Source organism: Camponotus floridanus, unplaced genomic scaffold, assembly GCF_003227725.1.
Source record: "Camponotus floridanus strain SB8 unplaced genomic scaffold, Cflo_v7.5 scaffold5, whole genome shotgun sequence".
Lineage (NCBI taxonomy): Eukaryota > Metazoa > Arthropoda > Insecta > Hymenoptera > Formicidae > Camponotus > Camponotus floridanus.
Window position 1 is genome coordinate 4,310,503 of NW_020229658.1, and position 25,215 is coordinate 4,335,717.

Genomic DNA, 25,215 nt, shown 5'->3' on the forward strand with positions numbered 1-25,215 from the left:
GCGAAAAAAATATTTAAAAAATAAAAAATCTTTTACTAACAAATTATTAGAGAAAATCTTGAATAATGTTTTATGGAAATGCAATCATAATCCCGCCACTATGTAGGTCACCGCGATGACATTTCGGTCAGTAATTACTCCTGCCGGAAATGAAACGACGGCCATCTTGCATTTGCTGCAAATCGAACAGACTGGGAAATCGAGGAAATTAACCGCAGATTTAATTCCTCTGGGAATTGGCGATTCCTCGAAGACGCGAACCAATCGACTTGGAAGTGATGGTACAAATCAAATAAATGACAAAAATCTAAAAAATAAAACATAATTATTGGGAAATATTAAAGATTAAAAATTTTTAATGATGATTTACAAAAATAGAATTTGAATTCAACTAAAAAGAATCTTAAAAATCCTATCTCCCAAATGACAACAAATTATATAATATTTCTTACAACGTTTTTCTTAACAATTATTTCTACAAAATATAATTATGGAGAATATATTTATTTTTAATGTGCATCATTTTTTACAATCATAAACATTTTATTCAATTAATAGAATTCATTGTATAATCAGCTTATTAATACATTATATTTAATATTAATCATATTCACTCTTTCGGAATGCCTTCACACTATAACTTATCTCACATTTAGAGACAATAAAATAATATATAATATGGAACAATAAATTTTATGAAAATAATATATAAATTTTATTAAACGGATTCCTGAGCCATACGATATTCGAAAAGACTCCCACGCTCTGCGAAATTGCGCAAACTTTTGCTAGATCTCGAACGTTTGTATTTTGATGAAAGTCTTGTTATTAGACGCTGAGAGTTGTAAACTTTCGAAGACAGAACCGAAGATTCCTTTGCTTGCTCTCCTTTGTTAATGGGACCGTAACCACCACCACCTGGAGTTTCCATAATAAATCTATCCTGTTAAGAAAATTTTATGAAAAATTATAGTAAACTTTCTTTTAATAACTACATAATTACATGTTATTGAATTAGACTCAAATAAAATACTATTGGCAATAGGAAAATTAAAAGTTGATTTATACCTTAAACATTTGTTCCTCTTTCATTACAATATTCTAATTTTTCTTTAAAAAGTAAACATATTTCACAATATTACGTTATTTGTTATTTTCATATTGCCATTATACATTGAATATTAATTATAAATGTGAAAATGTATGTACTCTTTGTAATAATAATTTATAGGTGTTAACAGGTGTTATTAACTTCAATATAAAGATGTATTACATCACGAAGTATCGCCGACAGTTAAACTTATCGTCATTAAATTACAAGTTTATAATTATTAAATGCAGTGAGAAGCGCGACAAGCACGAAGAGGAGTAACGCTACGCTGCTACAGGTTTTTACACGTACATGCGCAGCTATGTACATCCCAACTTTTGACCAAACCGCTGGAAACTATTCTATCGAAACTTCGATGCAATATCGTACCGCAAAATAACGTCATCAAAAATTTTGGCAAATTGCGTTTAACTCTTGCCATAAAATCATATCGCATATTAATCAAGATTTATAATACACAAATCAGATGATGCAGAAACAAAATACTTTGTAAGTTATAAGTAGAAAATTTTCAAATATTATCCAGGAAAATGAAAATATTTATGTGTACGCGCATTTACCATTTAATTGCAAGTGTATTATATTATAAATATTATTATAAATATTATATAAGTATTATATACGTATTATATTATAAATATTATTGTATTATAAAGATAATTTTATTAGACACAAATGTTAGATTTTAAGATAATATTAGAATAATCTCTTTATAAATATTTATTAACTAATTACATAAATTTGAAAAAATTTATAATATCGTAAGCATTTAATTTAGTAACCCAGAAAATTATGACAAATGTAATATATCTACGATATTTGCATAATTACGTATTATTATTTTTAAATATAATTGCTAACGCGATTTACATTAAATGCTTACGATATTATAAATTTTTTCAAGTTTATGCAATTAGTTAATAAATATTTATAAAGAAATTATTCTAATAATATTATCTTAAAATCTAACATTTGTGTCGAATAAAATTATCTTTTTATTTTCTTTTTACCATCGTTCTCAGAATTATGCATCAATTCGCTTTTTAATGAGATGCATTATCAACGCGCGGAATATTTTCCGGTGATAACGATCGTAAAGATGCCGTTTTAAATGAGAAAAAAGATAGAAACTTTTCATTAATATTTTTACGAGCTTTGAAAGAAAAACACGGATGTGTAATGGAAGGAGCAAAACTACTGATAGATTTCGATTTATATATCTGCATTATGGTAATTGCAATCTATGTTCTATAGCGTTACAAAATTTTCGGAAATATAAATGTTCTTCCGCCACTGGCTTTCGTGCTCTGATAATTGTGAAAAGAAATTTTTCTGGTGTCAGCTAATGCGCACATTTGTACAATTTTTATCGTCTCTTTTCCCCTACTTTCCATTCATCTTTCCTCGACCCGTCTCATATTTTTGATCTCGCTTGAGGAGACAAGTATTATAGGAATCAGAAAGTACAAGTCTCTGCGAGAATGTATAAAGTTCAGCTTCTTTTAACAGGATGAGAGAAAAAAACTTCCGAGATTTAATTAGAAAGGCATACTAAAACATCTATGGTATTTTACATATGCTAAATTAAAACTTTTAACGAAGAACTCAAGTATTAAATGATAAACGTGAGAAATTTTCACAGATAATGTTAAGAAAACTATATTACATATCTTTTTGATTGTATAATACATATCGATATTTTTAAATTCTCAATAAATTTTTCAAATCAAAATTCGTTTTTAAATCATAAAATCGATTTCAAAAAAGTTTCTATTCATTTTATTATTGATATATAGAATGATATATCGAAGCTTTCTCACTTATTCTTTAGTATTAGCTTAACATGTGATGTTTTCACGACAAACTTAAAACACGACTACTATCTAATAACTCGGACACACAGCTGCAAAGGAAATTATTTTACCCCTTGCTGCGTGGCTATGTGCAGAGTGCGGTAGGCGGCAGATTCTATCTACCAGGATAAAATCTTTACGAGCCGACATAAACCATAGAAGATTTCTCCATTACTAAAGATAGAGTATCTTCATCTCTGCCTATCTCTTAAATTCTACTACTGGCTGATTTTAAACTTTAATATGCAATTATTTCTCCGAGAGAAATAAATATATATTAATTGACCATTTGATTATCAGCGAAATTATACTTCGTAACAATTAGATGCTGTTTTATTTTTATATAAAATATTTATATACTTTATATCAACCATTAGAGCAAAATCTGAATTATTATCTCTCTTACATAATTATTTGCAAAATCAATTTTTCCGACATTTATGATAATTATGCGAAACTTGCGAAAGATGTAAAATTGTTTACCCCTGCAAAGACTGGAATGGCAGCTTTCGGACCTAAATTGATTCGTCTACCATCAGCCCGTACCAAAATATTTAAGCCACATGCCCCTTCCTCGCCATCATCATATCCTGGTGGATGATGCACTCTCCGTTCGGTTAATACCGATAAAGTCATTGGGGCTCTGTAACCATACATAATTCGAAACTTGTGAAAGCAATGTTTGCTGATATAATGATTCGGTATTATTCTCCAAATTGAATTTTTTATTAACAGAAGAATTTATATAAATAACAATAACATTTATATAAATTTAACAATATCTTTAATTACCTAAATATCATCTCACGTACTACGCCATCACCACCAATATACGTTCCATTACCACCACTTCCAAATCGAAGCGAGAACTGGTTAAGTATAACCGGATAACGAAGTTCCAATATTTCTGGATCAGTGATTCTAGTGTTAGTCATGTGCGTGTGAACCCCACTTCTGCCATCCCATGTTGGTCCCTGTGGGAACACATATTTGTTAAAAAAGTTGGCTATAACAATATTAAAAAATATATTAATTTATGACCATTATAAATTATATAAAATAAAATACAAGACATTTTTTTATATTATACGAATTTATATATATATATATATATATATATATATATATATATATCATACATTTTCTCATTCTTAATAATTATTTCTACATTTTTCTTTTAATTTCTTTAAAAAATCATTTAAAAAAATTTCTTTTTCCTTTAATTAATTTTTTAAAATAAAATACTGCGAGTATGAAAATACGAAAATATATATATAATCTAAATTTATAATTCTTATCTTATTTAACTTATAAATCTTACTGCTCCACTACCACCAGCAACCGTCTCATAATAACCCCAGTCTTCGGTGCCAAGGGTTATATTGTTCATACAACCCTGTGAAGCTGCGCAAATTTCGAAAGCTGTTAGGATTACATCAACAATACGCTGAGACGTCAAAACATTGCCACCAACTACCGCCGCATCTTCCGAAGGGTCGAGTAACGATCCTTTAGGAATAATTATCTTTACTGGCTTCAAACAACCCTATAAAGAAAATGACACTAGTATGAATTTATCGCTAGTTTGAATTTCCCTAAGAAGGCTCAAGGGAATGTTACCTGATTTAATGGTATGTCTCGACCGACCATACACCTTAGACAATAAATTATCGCAGACAAAGTTATGGCACGCGGTGCATTGCAGTTACCCCATACTTCATAACCTGTCCCACTGTAAATTCATAAATATTATCTTGTAAATTATGATTTATGTAAGATATAACATTTTTATACACAATATATATTAACATATAGAATTTCTCAACAAGAAATTAGAAAGACAGGAAAACAGTATCATATTTTTTCATGGTTATATTTAGAGCACAAAAATATCAGTGTACAAAAAATCAACGAAAAATGGCAAATTGTTGATAAATTAAAAAAGTAAATAGCGAATAATTAGAATTATTATAAATATATCAATATATCGATATTCAAATAGAAAAACATACCAAAAATCAAAAACAGCTTCACCTTCCTCTACATTAAGATCTACATGTAATTTGATAGGACTACCATCATCGAGATAATCAATGGCATCAATGGTTTCTTTCTGCCTTTGCATCTTAATCCTCGTACCTATTGATTTTAACATTTCTCGGACGGCAACTTCGGCATTACGTTGGATATGATCCATGTACGCTTGAACTACTTCGAGACTGTATATATCGATCAGTTCATTTACTAGCTGTGAACCCTTACAAAAAAGAAAATCGTCTTATATACGAATCTTACTTTCAAAAATTTCAATTAAAAATAAAAATTTATTGTAAATTTTTGTAAAGAGAGAGAGAGACAGAGAAAGAGAGAGAGAGAGAGAGAGAGAGAGAGAGAGAGAGAGAGAATAAAATAAGAGAATGTATTACGTTTATAGAAATAATTATTAGGTATACTTTTTGATTTGCTGCGATTTGAGCTTTGATATCACTAATGTTGTTCGAAAGATTTCGTGTTCCTGAACTTTCCGGTATTTTGCTTGGTGCCATCAAATCGTCTATTAATTCTTTTTCTTGAAATATGCCCTTATGTACTAGCAGAAAACTTTTAAAAACAGCGCCTTCCTATACAAAAGTTTTTCATACATATGTATAAATTTTCTTACAAATGTTTTCACTCAGTGACAATATTCTCGTACCTGATTCAAACTCGTTGAATGCGGTGGCATCGAACCCGGCGTGATGCCACCAATGTCAGCGTGATGACCTCTACTAGCCACGAAAAACACTGGCGTAGGCACATTTCTGCATATAATTTGCATTAAAATACTTAACTTTCATCAAATTAAATTATATTTATTAAAATGTCATATCTAAAATGAGTACGATGTTCATATACATATATATAATATTTAACAATAAGAATTTTTTTAAATATATACAAAAGATGTACACATACTTGTAAAATACTGGCGTAATAACTGTCAGATCTGGGAGATGAGAACCGCCTGCTAACGGATGATTAGAAAGAATAACATCTCCCGGCGAGAATTTCCCCTCGAATGCTAATATTTGATACTGCACGGTTTCTTGCATGGCTCCTAGATGCACCGGAATATGAGGTGCATTTGAAACAAGACCACCATCGGGGCCAAAAATCGCACATGAGAAGTCCAGTCGCTCTTTAATATTAGTAGAGATCGAAGTTCTTTGGAGTACTCTATCAAAAATTAAAGACGCAAATATTATTTTGCAATCTCTAAAGGAGCATTGAAAGGATCATATTATTTTTATAAAGTTGAAATTATTTATTGATATCCGTACTGAAATTACTTATTGATATACGTACCGACCCATTTGTTCGGCAATGCTCATGAAACGATGAGAAAAAATACTGAGTTGAATCGTATCGAGATCAGTGGTAACTTTCGTTTGCAAACCTTTTCCAATCGTTATTTTTACGTCTCCACGACAAGTGATTTCTGCAGTACAATCTGGTTCTACTAAAAGCGTACTTAAACTATCCATAATAATGACAGGACCGTGTAAGATATCTCCAGAAGACAACGAATTCAATTGATAGACACTGGTTTCCTGATAGCCATTCTCGAAATACACCAAGGTAGTCTAGGAAATTCAAAACTTTTTGGAATTTTTCTTAGTTAACACAAGCTCCAATATATATTGAATTTAAAATATTAAATACAAAAAATATTCAATAATATTGTAAAATTATCTATCGTTATTTAACCTTTTCAGCTTTCGGAGAAGCTTGTGAAGGAGGTAATACGGAATCCTCCGGAATTTTAGTTTTGCCAATTCCTCGAACTCTCACATCATTCACTAAAATCTTGCGTTCTGGTATGGTAAAACCAAACTCTGTTTTATACCTTAATTAAGAGAAAATTTATAAGCAAATAATTGAATAAAGTATTTCTTCAAGTTTTTAGAGAACTTACCTTTCTAGAAAAGGAGTAAGAAAATCCCCGTGCCTGGTGGTATCCCCTGAATTTTGATTTATAGAAGTGCACATTAAAGCGCAATCGGTGCCATCGTAACGTAAGTGTAAAAATGATTCCGTTTTTATTTGAGAATCAGTGAATCCTTGTGCACGAAGTTTGCTTCTAACTTTGGCTTCCATCGAATCCAAACGATCATCCAAGTAGGCGAAACTTTCTACATAATAATATAAATGCGATAATAATAATATAATGCGATAACTATAGTAATACAAACATCCAAGACTTATTATAAGTTATTAATATATGATTTTATTTTAAAAAATTGTTATAAATCACCGTGTTCGTAAGCTTCGGCGCTCGGCTCTTGTGCCTCTTCAACAACATCTGCTAATGCCATTCCGTAAGCTGACAATATACCGGCATACTTATGAACGAAAACCGTTTTTATGCCTAACGATCGAGCGATTGCGCAGGCATGCTGTCCTCCGGCGCCGCCAAAACATGCCAGAACATGACGGGAAGTATCGTAACCTTTTGCCTGTCTCACGAAAGTAAACAATATAAAAATAATTTAAAAATAGTATGATATACATATACATTATCATGAAAGTTATAAACTGATATTATTTAAATATACCTGAGTCAAGGCGCGAATTGGTCGGCACATGGTTTCGTTCGCGACTCTGATGAATCCCATGGCTACTTCATCGATCGACATTGCTTCATTCTTCTTCAAGAATTCATTGATCTATAATATTTCAAGTCAATTTAAGAAATTTTTTTTACAATACATATGAAGGATTGGAGATATTTTTTGTTTGCAAAAAGAAAAAAAGACGCAAATGTGTGTGTTTGAGAAGATCTTATTTTCATACATTAAAAACTTACCTTATATGTAAGTTCCGTGAACATAGTCAACGCACGAGATACATCGAGCGGCTCATTTTCTTCAGGCCCAAAAATTTGCGGGAAATATTCCGGTAGCAAGCGACCCAATATGAGATTCGCATCCGTCACAGTTAGTGGACCACCCTTTTTGTAACACGCGGGACCAGGATGAGCCCCTGCGCTCTCAGGCCCAACTTGGAAGAGACCCGACCTGAAGAAAAGCATCGATCCACCTCCCGCCGCAACTGTATTGACATCCAACTTCAACCCAATTTTTATTCGAATAAACTGAGAAATGTTCTCTGACGAGAGTCACGACTTGAATATTTATGAAGTAAAAGATTAATTATAGTCAAGATATATATTTACTGAAATAATTATATATTTACTGAAATAATCTTGAAAAAAATTTGTACCTGCGGAGCTTGTATAGCGATGCCGGCTGTGGTGCTCTCGTAAACATGCTCATAGCTTCCTCCATATCGACTTACATCGGTCGATGTACCACCCATATCGAATCCGATTACTGGTAAATCAGTCTCCTTTCCATAAGTCGTCATTGCGTATCCCACGACACCACCAGCTGGCCCAGAAAGTATAGCACGTGATCCATTAAAACTTTAATGGATCGACAAAACATAAATTCATTTAATATTAAGGCAATAAGAGAAATTTCTTCAAAAAATGCATTTAATTACTTACGAATCCATAGGTGTTAATCCGCCATCGCTTTGCATGAACAGTACGTTTACATTCTTCAAATTATCTTTAAATCCTGCAGAGAACGTCTAAAAATTGATTCATTACAAATTGAAAATAGAAATATATATCTTAACTGCTAAATTTTTTGCAGATTCTTTATATGTAATTATAAAAATAATATTACTTCTAAATAATTTTTAATATGCGGCGTCAAATAAGCATCTGCACACGCTGTGAAGCCTCTAGGAACTATTCTGGCCATCGGCATAACTTCGTGCGAAAGAGATACTTGCGAGAAACCTGCTTCTCGAGCTAATTCGCCGATTCTGATTTCATGAGCCGCATAACTATATTATAACAACACAATAGCAATATATATTGAAATAAGCTTGTAATTAAGATTTTATTATATAAATTATGATACTGTGATTTACTTTTAGAAAAGATTTCCTGAAAAATATTGACAGTTGCAAACAAATCTTTATTCGAATGGTTTACTAACGTATAGCTATGCGCTAGAACGACAGCGAGACTCTCGATCCCCAAATCACGAAGTTCTTTTAAATCTTCTTTCAATTGTATCTCATCGAGTTCTTGGGTAATAAACAGCTCTTCGCCAGTAGAACCTTTTACCTTTTGCCATGATTGATTTTCCATATGGCATTTTCCCAGCAGAGCAGGGATTACTCGACATTTTACCCCAATTACATATTTGTACAAAACCTCTGGCATCGCTATCTCCTGTTAATATTTAACAAAAGATAAATCAAATAGATAGCGAGATAGAACGAATGATAACCGGAATTGTACAGAGATTGCATCGAGATAAATTTCGAAAGTTATATATTAGTTATATATTGCAATTTGCTAAATTTTAGAACTTTGAATACAAATATTGCGTTTGAATTCAATTATACGAACCAAATCAAAAATATTTGGCCGTGACTGATTACCAATATATAAAAGATCCTCGAAACCGTTATTTATTAATAACGCCATTTTCGCGCCTTTTCTTTCCAACAGCGCATTAGTGGCGACTGTCGTTCCCATTCTGATCCATTCTATATTAAAAGTATCCACCGCACCATCTATTTTAATGCCAGTTTCCTAAAATTGAGAGACAATTGTAAAAGGTATAAACATTTTTTTAAATCATAAAACTATAAGAAATATAATATATAATATATTTCATACACTCAATTATTATTTTATGTAGTGTCATCCAATTTTATTTTTTTCATATATCTTAACTCACAAGTCTTTTCTTACAATTTTTATACTTATAATTTATTTTAATTGTAACCAATATTGCTCTTGTCTATATTACAAACTGTCGAACTATAATATATAATTATGAAAAGACAATTTTTCTCGATAAGTTTCATAATACAAGAATATCATATATTGAATCATAAGTTTTCATTAATATAATGCATACCTCTTCCAATATTCTACGAATACCTTCTGTTGGCGCATCATTGTAATTATTCGGATCGACCGAAAGTAATTTCATAACTCGAATTTTACCACCAGGACATCTAGCATATATATCGGTGAATGTGCCACCGCGATCTATAGAGAATTGGAATTTTTCGTTTCCCATTGTGCGTTGATGTATGATATACACTAATAAAAAGACAAATTTTTCATGTTATTATACTGTGAAAGTAGCAATTCTTAAAATTTATGTAAACGACAATATTTGTCTTAAAATTATATATTGTCTTAAAATTTATGTAAACAATATATCCTTTCGTTTGAATTTTTAATAATATTTTGTATTTCCCATTTCTCTTTATATAAAACACATAGTATGTTTTTAAAATTATTATTTTTATTATGATTTACTTTTATATCAAAATTTTCGATATAGATATTTTTTTCACATTCTGAGAGATACACTAACTTAATACTGCAAAAGATATAAGTATGTACATATTGATAAGCCAAGTACGACTTCTGATAAGAAACTAATTTATAATCATTTACGAGAGAAAAAGAGAGAGGATTTAATTATTTGATAAAACATTTCAAAAATCTTTAATTGTATCATATAACTAATAAAAGATGAAATATTATATAACTATATATAATATTTCATCTTTTATTATTCTTGAGATTATCACATTATCTACAATGTGATATGTCATATTCTTACAAGTTTATTCCTAAATGACAACGTAAATGATAAATATCAATGTATTTTGCAATTCTCGAATACAGATGCCTAAATTTTAATAGAAGTTATATAGACTTTAATAAAACGTTAATAGACGTTAATAGACTTTACCTAATTAATAGATGTTAATAAACTTTAATAAGACGTTAATAGATATTAATAAGACGTTAACAGACTTTATCTTCAAGAGATAACAAAATACCAGCGACCGATAAAAATTATTTGTCAATATTTGTTAAAGGTAAGATAATCATAATATGATAAAGCTAAGAATAGAAATAGAAATAAAAATCATACTTAAAGTCACTCTTGACAAAATAATTGGAATGTAAATATCTGAAATGTCTGAAATATTACACCCCTGAATTTGAGAATTAAAATTATATCTTTTATTTGTTTCGAGATATTTAATTATAATTTTTAATTAAATATATATAGTATAATTCATAGAATACACTAATAAGATTTGATGAAATAGAGTTTACGAACACATTACATACACAACATTATATCACTTTACACTTTACTTTATTGTTTCTACAAAATTGTTTCTACAAAATTGTTTCTACAAAAATTAATCAAATATATAATCAAATATATACACAAATTCTCTTACTTTCACTTTCTTAAAGCTTAACATTTTTCATTAATAAAATATTAATTCCTTGAGCAAAGAAAAAGAAATTTTATTAAGCTCCAAAAGATAAAATACTTCAAACTTTTCACAATTCTCGTTTACGTTATGTATACGCACAAATATTGTATTTATACATCAATATCTTTACATTAACACGTCATCGCTAAAATTTCATTGTCAATAATAATTGTTGTAATATATAATTTTGTTATAAAAAATATTAATGTCACGATAGTACGATGTCATGATAGTATCGTTTAACACTAACCAGTCTTTTTTGATTTTACTTGCGTAAGTTTTATAAGTAGCTTTAACAGCACCGATCTACAATAGCGGAATAACTACACTGAGAACATGGACAACTTCAACGTAGAATAAATCCTCATGTGAAGGTTCTCAATCAAAAATCAAAAAATCAGCTGTTAACTACATACATTCACACATATATACATGTATACATATATATGTATGTATGTATGTATGTACGCTCATAATCATTACATTGCAATAATTTTTCCTTACAATTCTTAAAAAATATAAAATAAGAATTCTATATTTATTAAATTACACATCACCATATTTTATTATGTAAAAAATGAAAATATATTTTTTAATATTTTATAATATAAAATATCATATTTTATATTAATCATTTTTTTTACTATGCTATTCTTTGGTAGGAATTGATTAGCAAAAAAAGGAGAAAGGAAAAATTATGAAGAATTAATTTAATTTAATTTAATTTAATTTAATTTAATTTAATTTAATTTAATTTAATTTTAATAAAACTCATTATTAATAATTCTAATTCTTTATTAACAATCAACAAACAAAATTAAAAGATAATAGTTTCGCAAAATATATTTTTGTATATATATATATATATATATATATATATATATATATATATATATAAATTGAACTGCTTATAAAGTATAAGTTATTGCTCCTACAATGAGAATCACTGAACAGATACGGAGATTGCGCAAACCAAACCGTTAATATATCGGGTGACCAAACAGTAATATACAATAGTAGACTTTGCTATTACTTTTCTAATACAACTTTTCCTTCGAGAAATAGAATTCTTTATTCATATAACAATCGTACATTTTCAAAAATAGAAGTTAACAATGTTTGTAAAATATACTTTCAAATATATATGTACATATATCTTTTCGAAAATATTTTCATTTACTAATAGTGTGACAATAACAAAGCATAAATGACATATTTTATAATATAAGTTAATTTATAATATATAATTTAATAATTTATAATATAATTATTTTATAATATAATTTTAAATGAAAGAATAACACACATTTATGACTACTTAGATTATGAAAAATCATTAAGTAGTTCATTTATAAAATTAAGAGTAATCAGTATGTATCAAATAGCTAAAAAATAAATTTGGAATTCATTAAAAAGTATGTAATTTGTGCAATCATATGCAAACAGACTCTTTTTTGTTCAGATATAATTCATTGAATTGTAATTTAATTAAACTGTAATTAATTAAATTAAATTTTTTAACTATCAAAAATTACAATTTAATGATAAAATTAAGTTAGAAAAAAGGCAATCAGAGCCAGCGTAATAGATGGAACGCATATAACTTTATTGATTTAATCAAAACATGTAAATTAAAGAATATTTTTATACTGTTTTTGAACCGTTTTCAACGGATATTAAAATAGATTAATTGCATACAATATATATAAAAACAAAATATAGGTAAAATTAGATTTTGTCATTTCAAAATCACCGCATAAAATGCAGTAATAAATTTTTCTAACATTTTTCTAACCTAATTTTATGGTTATTTTCTAACAGCTTTAAAATTTATTAAAATTAATCTCTTATCTTAATTTAGTAGAATGAATTGATTTATGAATGATATATAAATTATATCAAAATATACAATTATACATTTACAAATTAAGACCTATAAAATCAAGAAATATAAGATCTACTATTGTACAATTTTTTAATGCATTTTAACATAAAGCTATTAATAACAACGCATATAAATCTTAATAAATAAATATTTAAAGTTCGGAAACTTAACAAAATATACAATTAAGCCGATGCAACTTTAATCAATAAGTTTTATTTTTATTCATTATCTTGATATTTATTTATTAAGTTTTTGTTCATTATCTTTGATATCCATTAAAATGCTTTTTATATTAATAAGTTACAAAAGTTAAATTTAAAAATTTTTTAATTTGATTTACTTTAAATTTGATATTAAGAATTCACAAATGTAAAATTAAATTCGTTTATTGTCTAAAACAAAATAACAAAGTACATATAAAATTTAAAAATATATAACTTTAGTAAGGTATATTCAATTTTCAAAAATATTCTCTTATCTTTTTAACAATATAATAAATTCTTATTATATGTATCTGTGTGTATGCATATGGTATTATATGTTCAAATAAATATGACTGTGTTATGCAAATAATTCACAAAATATAAAGTATTAGTTTTGATTATTATAATAAAAAATTATATCATTTTCAAAATACATTTTTGCACGAATATTTGCAAAGATACATATGATAATTAATTGGTCCACAAAATAATGATCACCTAACACTATATGATTAATTAACACTGAGGAAGCTTATAAACCTTTATATCCTTACATTTTGAAATTCAAATTCTATTGTGCCTTAAAAAGGAAGTATGTATCTCCGTAGGAAAACGTGTAAAATTATAACTGTATTTTTTCTTTGATAATATCATTGTAATATTTATCAGTTAACTTCACATAGGTATCATTGTTAAGAAAATAGATCGGATCTTTGACCTGTAAAAATTATTATTGTGTATTACAATTATCATCTTTATTATTTTAAATAAATTAATCTAATAAAACAATACTTACCTTTTTAATATCAAACGCATCTTGTTGGAGATCTTTTTTTTTCAATTTATATGTTCCTATCAACACACGCAACAATTCATACTGTTATTACATATACATGCTAAATCGCCTCCATCATAATGTTAATAAAGAATTTAAATATTTACCAGTCATTGGTAGTTCTGACAAAATGCGAATAAAACGAGGTCTAGCATAGGACGGCAAAACTTTCTTCAACTTGTCTGCAAACTCTTCAAGATTCAAGGAATTCTTGTCGTCATATATAGCAACCATTCCCGCTTTACCTTCATTTCCAGGTATCTAAAGGCATGATTATGCATAAAGAGAGAGAGAGAGAGAGGAAGAGAGAGATATTTATCTCTTATTTTTTTCGATTAAATCTGTAATTAATATAATTTCTATTTACCTCGACGCCATATACGGTTGCATCTTTAAAACCTATCACATTGCTGATGACTGCCTCCACTTCCGAAGTAGCAACATTTTCACCTCGCCACCTAATATTATAATTTTAAAAAAAATGTAATAGTATTCATTAAATTTATTTTTGTTTATTTGTTGATTTATTCTAAAAATATTTGTAATAATTTAATAATCTTTTACAGAATTCCCGAAACTTTAATAATTTAAATTTTATTATTTATATTATACTGAAAATACTTATATATAAATATGCGTATTTACGTGCCTAAATGTATCACCGATCCTATCTTTGAAATAAAAATATCCAAGTTCATCCATTACTAAAATATCACCTGTTAAAAAAAATTCAGTTAAATAATTCTCAATATATTATAATATAGAGATTATGTACTATATTTTATATTATCACCAACCAGAATTAAAGATACGATCCCCCTTTTTAAAGACGTCGTGTATAATTTTCTGGTCCGAAGCCTTTTTATCCGTATAACCAACGAAATCATTGATCGCTATTTTCGAATTAATTTTGCCCACGAAAATGCCAGGCTCACCTAAATGAATAATATAACAATAAAGTGCATGTATTTATATATTGAACTATATTTATTTGTTATATTTTTAATAAATAATTTGCCTAAAAAGAGTATTCTGTATCTAATGTTTAAATAAACTAGTAAATTCTTCAGAAAAATTTATAAGAAAGAATAATGATAAACTTTTATTGTTCTATTAATTGTAATATATAATCAGATAAATTTATATATATATATATATATATATATATATATATATATATAGGTATATATATATCTTTCAAAGACAGATTCCTGGGACATTTTCGCTGAGGAAAAATTGTCTCCAAATGATCTCACGAATCTGTCTTTGAAAGATTAATTATGAGTTTTGGGACATCCTGTATATATATATATACAGGGTCTACCAAAAGTGTGGAAACCCCTAAATATCTCGGAAAATATACGTTTTACAGAAAAGTGTTTCCAACAAAAGTTGTAGGGTTTAAGAAGATCTATATACTGATTCTATCAGTTTGACCTTGGATGGCGTCGTCAAGGTCAGGTCAAGGTCACATTGACTTTTTTAAATGACACCCCCTACATTTGATTGCATATTCTTATAGCTTAATTCAAGAGCTTTCCAAAACACTATAATAATGTTCATTTTTATTAAGTACTTTGCGAGTTATGAGGGTTGAAATAATTTCTTAATTTTACATAAACCATAAAATATCTAGTAAACCATTCATTTTTCGATTATCTTACCTTCATACTTTTATGTACAAATTAATGAGAGGAATCAATTGGTGTAAAGAAAACACATAGTTGTTTCTAAGAAAAAATATGTAATTTGCAATTAACAATTCCATATTTTTTCTTAAAAACAACTGTATGTTTTCTTTACACCAATTGATTCCTTTCATTATTTTGTACATAAAAGTATGAAGGTAAGATAATCGAAAAATGAATGGTTTACTAGATATTTTATGGTTTATGTAAAATTAAGAAATTATTTCAACCCTCATAACTCGCAAAGTACTTAATAAAAATGAACATTATTATAGTGTTTTGGAAAGCTCTTGAATTAAGCTATAAGAATATGCAATCAAATGTAGGGGGTGTCATTTAAAAAAGTCAATGTGACCTTGACCTGACCTTGACGACGCCATCCAAGGTCAAACTGATAGAATCAGTATATAGATCTTCTTAAACCCTACAACTTTTGTTGGAAACACTTTTCTGTAAAACGTATATTTTCCGAGATATTTAGGGGTTTCCACACTTTTGGTAGACCCTGTATATATATATATATATATATATATATATATATATATATATATATATATGTATATATGTATGTATTCGATATATGTATATATATATGTATGTATGTATTCGATATAATAATACAAAAGAATTCCTCTTTGAAAATTTTAGATTCAATATTATATTTTTATTGATATGAATTTTTGTTGATACATACCAGGTTTACAAGGTATGCAGAGTCCATCTGTTCCTCTCAATAAATTCCCTTCTTCATCAATTTTCAACAAAGCAACAGGATACACATCCTTGGGAACATATCTTGGTAGAAAACCAATAGCACCAGTTTTATTGTTTATATTGACTACAAATTATATTTCAAAATTATATTTCGAAGTATTTTTAAAAAGTAACTATATATTCGATAATTATAAAATTTCGAGCTAGCATTTATCATTTTTATTACTTGTTAGATGTATTCTCATTTGTTAAATACATAAAAAGAAACTTAAAACATTAAACTTTCACTATTCATAAAAATAAATTCAAAAATTGTGATCAATTTATTAAATTTTTATTATGTCTAATTTATTATTATATTTTGATATACTTTGAAAACGGATTATATAAATTTTTCTAAACTTTTAACTGAAAGCATGTAAATTACTGAGATTTGAATTTCCCTCGGTGGCTCCATAATACTCTCCTATTTGTTTTATGCCAAATCTCTTTACAAAAGATTCCCAAATTTGCGGTCTCAGACCATTCCCAAACATTAAGCGTAATTTATGCTTTCTGTCATTTTGACTTGGTGGAGCCATGAGAAGAAAACGACAAATTTCTCCAATATATATGGCTATCTAAAATAAAATTTGCATTTTTACTTTATTATTATCTCATTTGAAAATTTTTGTATAACGTAATTTAATAAGATATCTGTGCATTCTAATTTATATGATACAATTAACATAAATTGATGACATATAAATGTAAAATGTTGCAATCTACAGTATAAAAAGTATATAATTATTATATTATCAATTTTATTATTAACAAATTATATATATTATCAATTTTATTATTAACAAATATTAAAAAATCTCAATAAGCAAATATTTAAAAATATAAAAATTCAAAATTCTTTTATTTTACAACATAACCTTTCCCTGTAGCTCAAAACTAAATTATTGCTTTGAATATTTCTGCCACAAATTTCTAATAAATATTTCAAGGCATTTTATTTACTTTCCGATTAATAAATCGGTACAAAAGTTATTATATATATTATTTATTGTTCACACAAAAAATTAAATTTCGTATCATTAAGTAAACAAATTCAACTAATTTAATTTATTTTTTGTTTCGAAATTTTTTGAGAGAGAAGTTTATAATAGACATGTATAAAATGATTTTTTCAATAATCTTTTATGTTAAATTGCAAATTTTTAGTAATTAAAGAACTATAAAATTGTATAAAAAAATAGAGTGATCATACAGTGCATTCGTAATGGATGCAATCTGACCAAAACTTAGACACACTGAATCGTCTACGAAGCACGACTGTCACACCTCGCAAAAGTGCTTGACCTGCTCCAATTATTCCACCTGCTGTGTGGAAAAGAGGCAAAGAGTTGTAAAGTCGATCATTAGAGCGTAAACCAAGCAGTGAGTTTACACTACATGTTATTAACATGTACCTGAAAAAAGCACATAATTATCTGTTTCCATTTCTTGATTTGCGTGTGTAAAGCAATACATATTATTTTTTTGTAAAAACCATTGTCTTTTTCACTTAATATCTTGCATTAGAGAAATTGTATTTGTAATGATCTAGCTTTCATACATTTCATATTAATAATCTTTTTTTAATCACAAAACTGATTAGACTACATGATTTTACCTCAAATTAGTAATAACAGCAGCCTTTGGCATTCCCGTCGTCCCAGATGTATAGACATAAAGCAATTTGTCTCGAGGACTGCCATAGTCAAGTTGGACAATGAGAGGTGCAGGATCAATGTTACTGATTCCATTGTTGAGATCTATCGTCTCTTCCAGAACCGATGTGTCCGACTCCGACCATTGGTAAAGCTCGATGTCAGGTATTTTATTCTTAATGTCACGAATCGCTGTACACGATACGCTTGGATAAGCAATGTAAACGAGTTTTGAGTTTTTCACTCATAAATAGAGAATTTAGAAAGCTGTATTTGCTAAAGAAATTTAATGAAAGTTGAGAAATACACAAATAGAACGTTTAAAAATGACGCGATGTTGATATTTACATATAGTATTTTGCTGCAATATAAGAGATAAATTATATATATGTAATATGTAATATATATATATATATATATATATATATATATAACATTTTCTATTTTTTAGAAATAAAAAACACAATTGTCTTATTTTTAGATATTCTTTACGCAGAAGATATGAAATCCTATTACACGTGTCATGTATCGTGACATGTGTAAAAAGTAACAAGTATCATCGTATGCGATATTCTTAGAACACCATCGTGATCAGGTGTCTCAGGTGAAAATGTAATAAGATTTTGTATCAGCAAAATACAAATAGTAACACGATACATATTTCTCTTTAAGTCATATATAGGATGGTCAAGAAGTTCTTCAAAGTGATTTTGTACACTATAGAATACTATATAATATATAATGATGCAAAACACAACAGAGATATCACACGTTTCCGTTTTAACGAGTGAATAACAAATATACGAATCTGAATAGGTAAATATATATTCTGTGCTTACAAATGAAATCTTGCCTTCTTTTTGCTTTCAAGTCAGAATTTATCATTTTATCATTTAAACGTAAACCAAAATAATCTTACCATCCTTGAATTCGGATCCGAAGATGATAGCTTTACAACCGGCAGCATTGATGCTATGTAGGAGCATATTATGACGGAGATTAGTATTGATGAGAGCCGCCACTAAACCGGCCTTAGTGAGACCTAACCAGGTACCGATGTATTCAGGACTATTCTCCATAATCACAGCTACACAATCGTAGTGAGAAAACGATCTGGTGCGAAAGTAACGTCCGATACGATTGCTGAAGTGATCTAGCTGTATGTGTATTATTGACGATCATTATATTAATATAGTATAAAAAATATATTAATAAAAATATATTAAACATAATAAAAATATTAATATTAAAAAATATATTATTATAAATTTAATAATTTACAAATAAGATATAATGTTTTTTATTTTCTAAGTATAATGCACCTTCAAAAAACATATTGAAAGAATATTGATCTGATCATTCCAATTTTTTAAATTTAACGAATTTATTAATTTTTAAAAACTGATTATTAAACTCTTTTTAAGTTATGACCAAAAATTTGCAATTATATGTATTGCAACTGTAATCACTGCAACAATCAATTAATTAAATCTAATAGGTTCGCCTTGACAATCATTGACACAAGTGTTAAATGCGCAGCACGGTGCAAACGTACGAGTGCAAACGACCTACCTCTTGACTGAACTTACCTCTTCGTATGTCCACTTTTTATCTTCGAAGATGTAAGCAATTTTTTTCGGATTAGCTGCTGCGTATTTTGCGAAAAGTTTCGGCACGGTGTATTCACACTTTTCCCACCACCAAAGAAGAATATTAATTTGAAAAAATCGGTAAGCACCTCTGCAAAAAAATAAAAGATACAAAAATCAATCTATTTTTTATTAATATATAATTTAATGAATATATCTAATTTTTAGCTTATTAATTATCTAAGAATTAATTTTTGCATATGTAGAATTCTTATGTTATGTGTATCAATAACTTTCTTAATCTAATCGTAATAAATATGTCAATTAATTTTATGATTAAATGAAATGATAATATCTAAAAATATTCTATTTATAATTAGATATTGTTCAAAATTTAATATTATATTGTATTTATATAATTTAATATTTTATTATATATTTATAATGAATTTATTATTACTTCTTTTTCTCTTCTTCTTTTTCTCTTTATCTTCTTGTTTTATAATCTAATATTATATTAATTAATTTTGGGAAAAATAAGAATCGCAAAAATAAATAATTTGCCAAGAAAAAAAGGACTATGTATCGATTTCTTCGACTTTCTTTTAAAAAAATTAAAAAAAGAAAGAGCAAAAAATAATGTTTCATACATTATTTTTTGCTCTTTACTTATACTTTTTAAGTTAATAGTATAGTTTCCTTGACTCACTATCTTTTTTTTCGCAATTAATTAATATCTCTACGCGATATGCGCATGACATGTCATGCGACTGTAACTGCTCTAATAACTGGTAACATATAAAAAATATAAATTTGCTGTTGCAATTTCACATAAGATATCTCTCAAGAATATAAACCGGTACATTCTAATTTATGTAATCATATATAATTAATTTTATTTTAATGAATCTTATTTTCAGTAATAATATCGAAGAAAAGAAAATTTAAAACGTTGAATTACAGATGCTTAAGATAATAGGCTTTTTATATCTTAAATAATATCGTAAAATGTATACTTAAATTGTAATTCTTATTATTGGAAATTGCAAATTATTATATATTTTATGTAATTAATTATACGTGAAATTTTTTTATAATTTTTTAAAAATCTTATCCATTATTATTTTAATTATCGATATTGATAATAATATCAAAATATTGTCACAAATTATATTCGTAAATCTTTATATGTATACAAATCTTTATAGAATTCGAAATATATTTAGATAAATTTTATCTTTACATACATATATATATAGTGCAATTACATGCGTGTACGATATGAATATAGAAACTAAGTTATAGAAATATAGAAACTATGTTATAGAAATATAGAAATTAAGGAAAAATATAATTTTATTATAAAAACTAAATTTTTTAAACATGCATTTAAAGTAAATTTATAATCTGATAAAGATTGTACGAATGTTATTTCGGCTTTAAACTTAACTTTAAGACTTAAACATATGTCTATTTTTATTTATTTAAAAAGAAAGATAGGCACATATTTAGTTTTATTTAAATTATGATAATTGGCCGGCCTTATCTATAAGTGAAAAGTATATACGCATGTTACATATATAACTTTTATAATGCGATCTTTGCACTAACAGCACGTAATATTCTACATAATGCGCAGAATATACGTTTAATACATTGAAATTAAAGCAATTCGAGAGATTGATTGCATATCATATATACAATTATCTCTGTTGGAATGTTATGCATTCATGAGAGATACACACAAAAGAAATACATAGATAGAAAAAAATATGAAATGGTATATTATTTTATTATAATTGTTATTTTACTTTTTTATTAAAGAAAGAAAGAAAGAGAGAGAGAGAGAGAGAGGAGGGGCGAAAAATTAAAAATTAAAAATTTTTAGGGGGGAAAAATTAAAAATTAAAAATTTTTTTTAAGAATAATTTTATAAGAAAAAAATATACGATCATTATACAACTGTTTTATAAATTATAAAAAATAAATCTTAAAGTCTAAAATGTACATATTATTTTTTTTAAAAGAGCAAAATATATGCGCATTATACGACTGCTTTTTATAATTGTAAGAAACATCTTCAAGTTTAAAATTATGCATGTATGAATATATAAAGCAAAGTACAGTATATTGTTTTCCTTTAAACATTACTCAAATATATATATAAATATATATATTTGAATATGTTTGCTACTATTATCTTATCTAAGTAGTGAATTGACAATATTGACGATATTAAAAAAAAAGTAATCTTTTTTTCATATACATATGCAAAATTAATAATTTAATCAAAAAAACAATACGTAAGATATTATTAATAATATTATTATATATTATAATCCATATTATATTATAATTCATTATGTTAAAATTTCTTGTAATTAAAGAAACTTTCCTAGCTATCATATCCTAATTAAAAATATATAATTTCTAAAACAGTATAAAATATTATAATCATATTTTTAAAATTGAATAAAATATAAAAGACTTGGCAACTTTTATAATATAAAAGTAACATTATATAAAAATTTTAAATAAAAATGTAATATACATTATAAGTAATTAAAATTTTTATTTGTTTATCGTATATATAACGTATATATAAGATATTATTAATGCAATCAATAGTTGTAGATGCTAATAATGCATAAATTAAATTTTACAAATTAGTATTAGTGTAATATAAGAAGTTATAATAAAAAAAATGAAAGGTACATGTGAAGAGCCCTTGCGAACTCCTTTATCCTCATACACATGCATTCCAATGTCAAACGAAGCATTAAAGTGAAAGCAACGAGCAATCATGCATCTCGGGCAGTGAACGCAAATTATTAATCCATAACATAATGTGAAACACGAAAGCCTCTTGCAACTTAAACGCGGTTATTTTCAGTGAAATATTCTACATGCACGAATTCTTTAATATATTTAATATATTTTTAAATATATAAATATGTTTTTTAGAAATGAGTCTGTAAGAGCACTTTGACACATTCTGTTCATTGTAAAGATGAAAATAACCTATATGAACGTAAGCTTAGAGAAACGTTTTCTATCCAATTTTATGCATGTTTTTCATTGACGTCTCATGGATTGTTCAAAAATTCTCGGAGTATTTCGTATTTTGTCATACGAAGTAAAACTAATTGGAGTACTTCCACAATAGCAATATGAATATCATAAATAAGAGTCTGTATTAATTTCAATTTCAAACAGATCTATTCAATAACATAAAATATTATTGTTTATTTTTAAAAGATGCAGAAAATCCATAAAATTTCGGTCAAGATATATTATTGTTATAGATAAGAAATAGTTATATAATTAATAGATTTGTGATAAACAAAAAACAGTTTAATTTTGAAAAAAATGGATGTTAAATTTCTTTTTTATTCTTACGCGCAGTGAATATATAAAATAGAATATACTCTTAACTCCTATTTTTTAAATATCTTGTAATGTCTTTTAAATATCTTGTCTAATATACAGTTTATCAATTAACTAATCTGCAACGATTATTTTATCAAAAAATTAAATTTAATATAAGATTAATTAATATAAGAGTATAAATATTTATAAAATACTAGAATTAAATCTATATCTGTGTATATTTTATTTTAATTAATTGTATCATTAGTATTGGTATAACAAATATCTTATAGCAAATATTAGAAAAAAATTGAACGATTATCATTACTTTATATTTTGAATTAGTTTTACTATAGAGAACATTTTTCTGAAAGAGAGAGAGAGAGAGAGAAAAGAATAGAAATAAGAAAAAATATAAATAAGAGATAATGGAATAATGGGATAGTAGAATAATAGGACTTATATAAGAAATAAATTACATGTTCAAATATTCTCTAACCTACTCTTTATCTTATTCTTATTTACAAAAATAACGGATATAAACTCTCATCACTCTTGTGCATTACATAGAGCATTTGTATCTATACTCTCTCGCCTACGCATGTCTTTACATTTATTTATACTCACATAATATCTCTAGGCAGTGTTTTGTACAGCACATACATGACTCGCCGACGGCTTCCGGTAAAGAGAAAAGCGGCGAGCAGGATGCTCAACACGGTGATAATGATTTGATGGAATTCTGTCATAATTATTTTTCGCACGTTTTCTCGTCTTTCAACGGTTCACCTCGATAATTGACAGCCTACGACTTGGAAATGGCGCCAGTGTCAACCGGTCGGTCGCGTTGGCTAACAAACGCCGGTCGTGAAAACGCTCCGCTGGGTTCCTTACGACAACTGGTAAATGCGAATGTCGCGATACGACTGAAACGGAACTGAAGTGACTTCGACATATACTGCGAAGTCTGTGTCTCCCCACGTCTACTATGACAGAACCATACAACATGAGTAATCATCGGGATTCCACTAGCTCTCCTCCGAGGCGGTGGAAATGGTAAAGCTGATACAGTATGCTGCAAAGCATCACACATGCGCGAAATCTTTCACGAAAGCCAAGTTTGCGAAGGCGGGTGCTGTGAAGAGCGATGAGATGTAGATTTTCGATCTTTTTTAATTAACATCCTATAAACACACAATATTCCTAGAATATAGTATATAATTATTATCAACTGTGTTAATAATATTTATACAATATTCTAGGAATATTCTGTCTTATAAGGCATGCGCTAGATTCTCTTTAAATATAACTCCAGTTAAATAAACAATTCTTTATGAATTTTTTATATTCTTAAATTACGTTAATTAATGAGAAGTTTAAACAGATTATGCTTTTAAATTTCCTTTATCTTTTCATTATTTTATTAATGTAATTTAAAAATATAGAATGTTTGCAATGACCGATAATATTGTTAAAATAACTTACTAACTTAAAATAACTTATCATTGTATTAATCAATACTATTAATATTCCGTGAGTGTCTGTAGTTGAAGGAAATACAACGAATAAGTGACAGAAATAATAATTAGAAGATTAAAAATATTGATTATAAATTCTTTTTTTTTTTCATAAATTTTGATTTAAATGATTTATGATATATTGTGGGAAAGTTGATAAATAACAAAATACACATATTAATACAGCGATGCATGTCACTAAAAATTATTCACAGTGATAACGCTTTTAGCAAATCGATTATTTTGAACTTATCATGAATCGTCTCGCACGCCTGTAGCAATTTGTAGATCACTACATTATATAAAACTTGTCACGTACATTGCTCTATAACATATTCACTTTCCATTGCAAAATTTAATGAGTTACATCAT

The 25,215-nt window shown here is 27.3% G+C and overlaps 2 protein-coding genes across 2 annotated transcripts; both read right to left on the reverse strand.

Moving 5' to 3' along the window:
- Positions 1-554: 554 nt before the first annotated feature.
- On the reverse strand, positions 555-11,683 carry LOC105258026 (5-oxoprolinase). The gene is made up of 22 exons (XM_011269075.3): positions 11,597-11,683; positions 9,951-10,138; positions 9,434-9,619; positions 9,015-9,253; positions 8,697-8,859; positions 8,513-8,598; positions 8,227-8,428; positions 7,811-8,071; positions 7,560-7,670; positions 7,259-7,460; positions 6,920-7,136; positions 6,712-6,850; positions 6,310-6,587; positions 5,920-6,180; positions 5,660-5,765; positions 5,418-5,585; positions 4,977-5,221; positions 4,585-4,696; positions 4,286-4,510; positions 3,757-3,938; positions 3,448-3,607; positions 555-943 (listed from the first exon to the last, which is right to left on the reverse strand). Exons 2-22 carry the CDS (start codon positions 10,113-10,115, stop codon positions 719-721), a joined length of 3,933 nt encoding a protein of 1,310 aa, XP_011267377.1. The 5' UTR covers positions 10,116-10,138; positions 11,597-11,683; the 3' UTR covers positions 555-718.
- A 2,155-nt stretch (positions 11,684-13,838) lies between these two features.
- Positions 13,839-24,366, reverse strand: LOC105258027 (long-chain fatty acid transport protein 4). The gene is made up of 13 exons (XM_011269076.3): positions 23,954-24,366; positions 19,958-20,108; positions 19,288-19,525; positions 18,332-18,560; positions 17,927-18,128; positions 17,099-17,291; positions 16,652-16,795; positions 15,067-15,204; positions 14,919-14,985; positions 14,637-14,727; positions 14,377-14,530; positions 14,231-14,286; positions 13,839-14,152 (listed from the first exon to the last, which is right to left on the reverse strand). The coding sequence occupies exons 1-13, from the start codon at positions 24,073-24,075 to the stop codon at positions 14,057-14,059; spliced, it is 1,881 nt and encodes a 626-aa protein (XP_011267378.1). The 5' UTR covers positions 24,076-24,366; the 3' UTR covers positions 13,839-14,056.
- Positions 24,367-25,215: the final 849 nt, after the last annotated feature.

What these genes read in the sequence shown, in the direction of transcription:
- LOC105258027 (XM_011269076.3), bottom strand. Translation starts at nt 24,075, where the DNA reads ATGACAGAATTCCATCAAATCATTATCACCGTGTTGAGCATCCTGCTC. An exon ending in CGGATCCGAATTCAAGGATG is followed by an intron (nt 18,561 to 19,287) that starts GTAAGATTATTT and finishes TATCGTGTACAG; the next exon opens with CGATTCGTGACATTAAGAAT. An exon ending in CGAGGGAAATTCAAATCTCA is followed by an intron (nt 16,796 to 17,098) that starts GTAATTTACATG and finishes TATAATTTGTAG; the next exon opens with TCAATATAAACAATAAAACT.
- LOC105258026 (XM_011269075.3), bottom strand. Translation starts at nt 10,115, where the DNA reads ATGGGAAACGAAAAATTCCAATTCTCTATAGATCGCGGTGGCACATTC. An exon ending in TTCGTAGAATATTGGAAGAG is followed by an intron (nt 9,620 to 9,950) that starts GTATGCATTATA and finishes TCTCAATTTTAG; the next exon opens with GAAACTGGCATTAAAATAGA. An exon ending in ATTCAACGAGTTTGAATCAG is followed by an intron (nt 5,586 to 5,659) that starts GTACGAGAATAT and finishes ACTTTTGTATAG; the next exon opens with GAAGGCGCTGTTTTTAAAAG.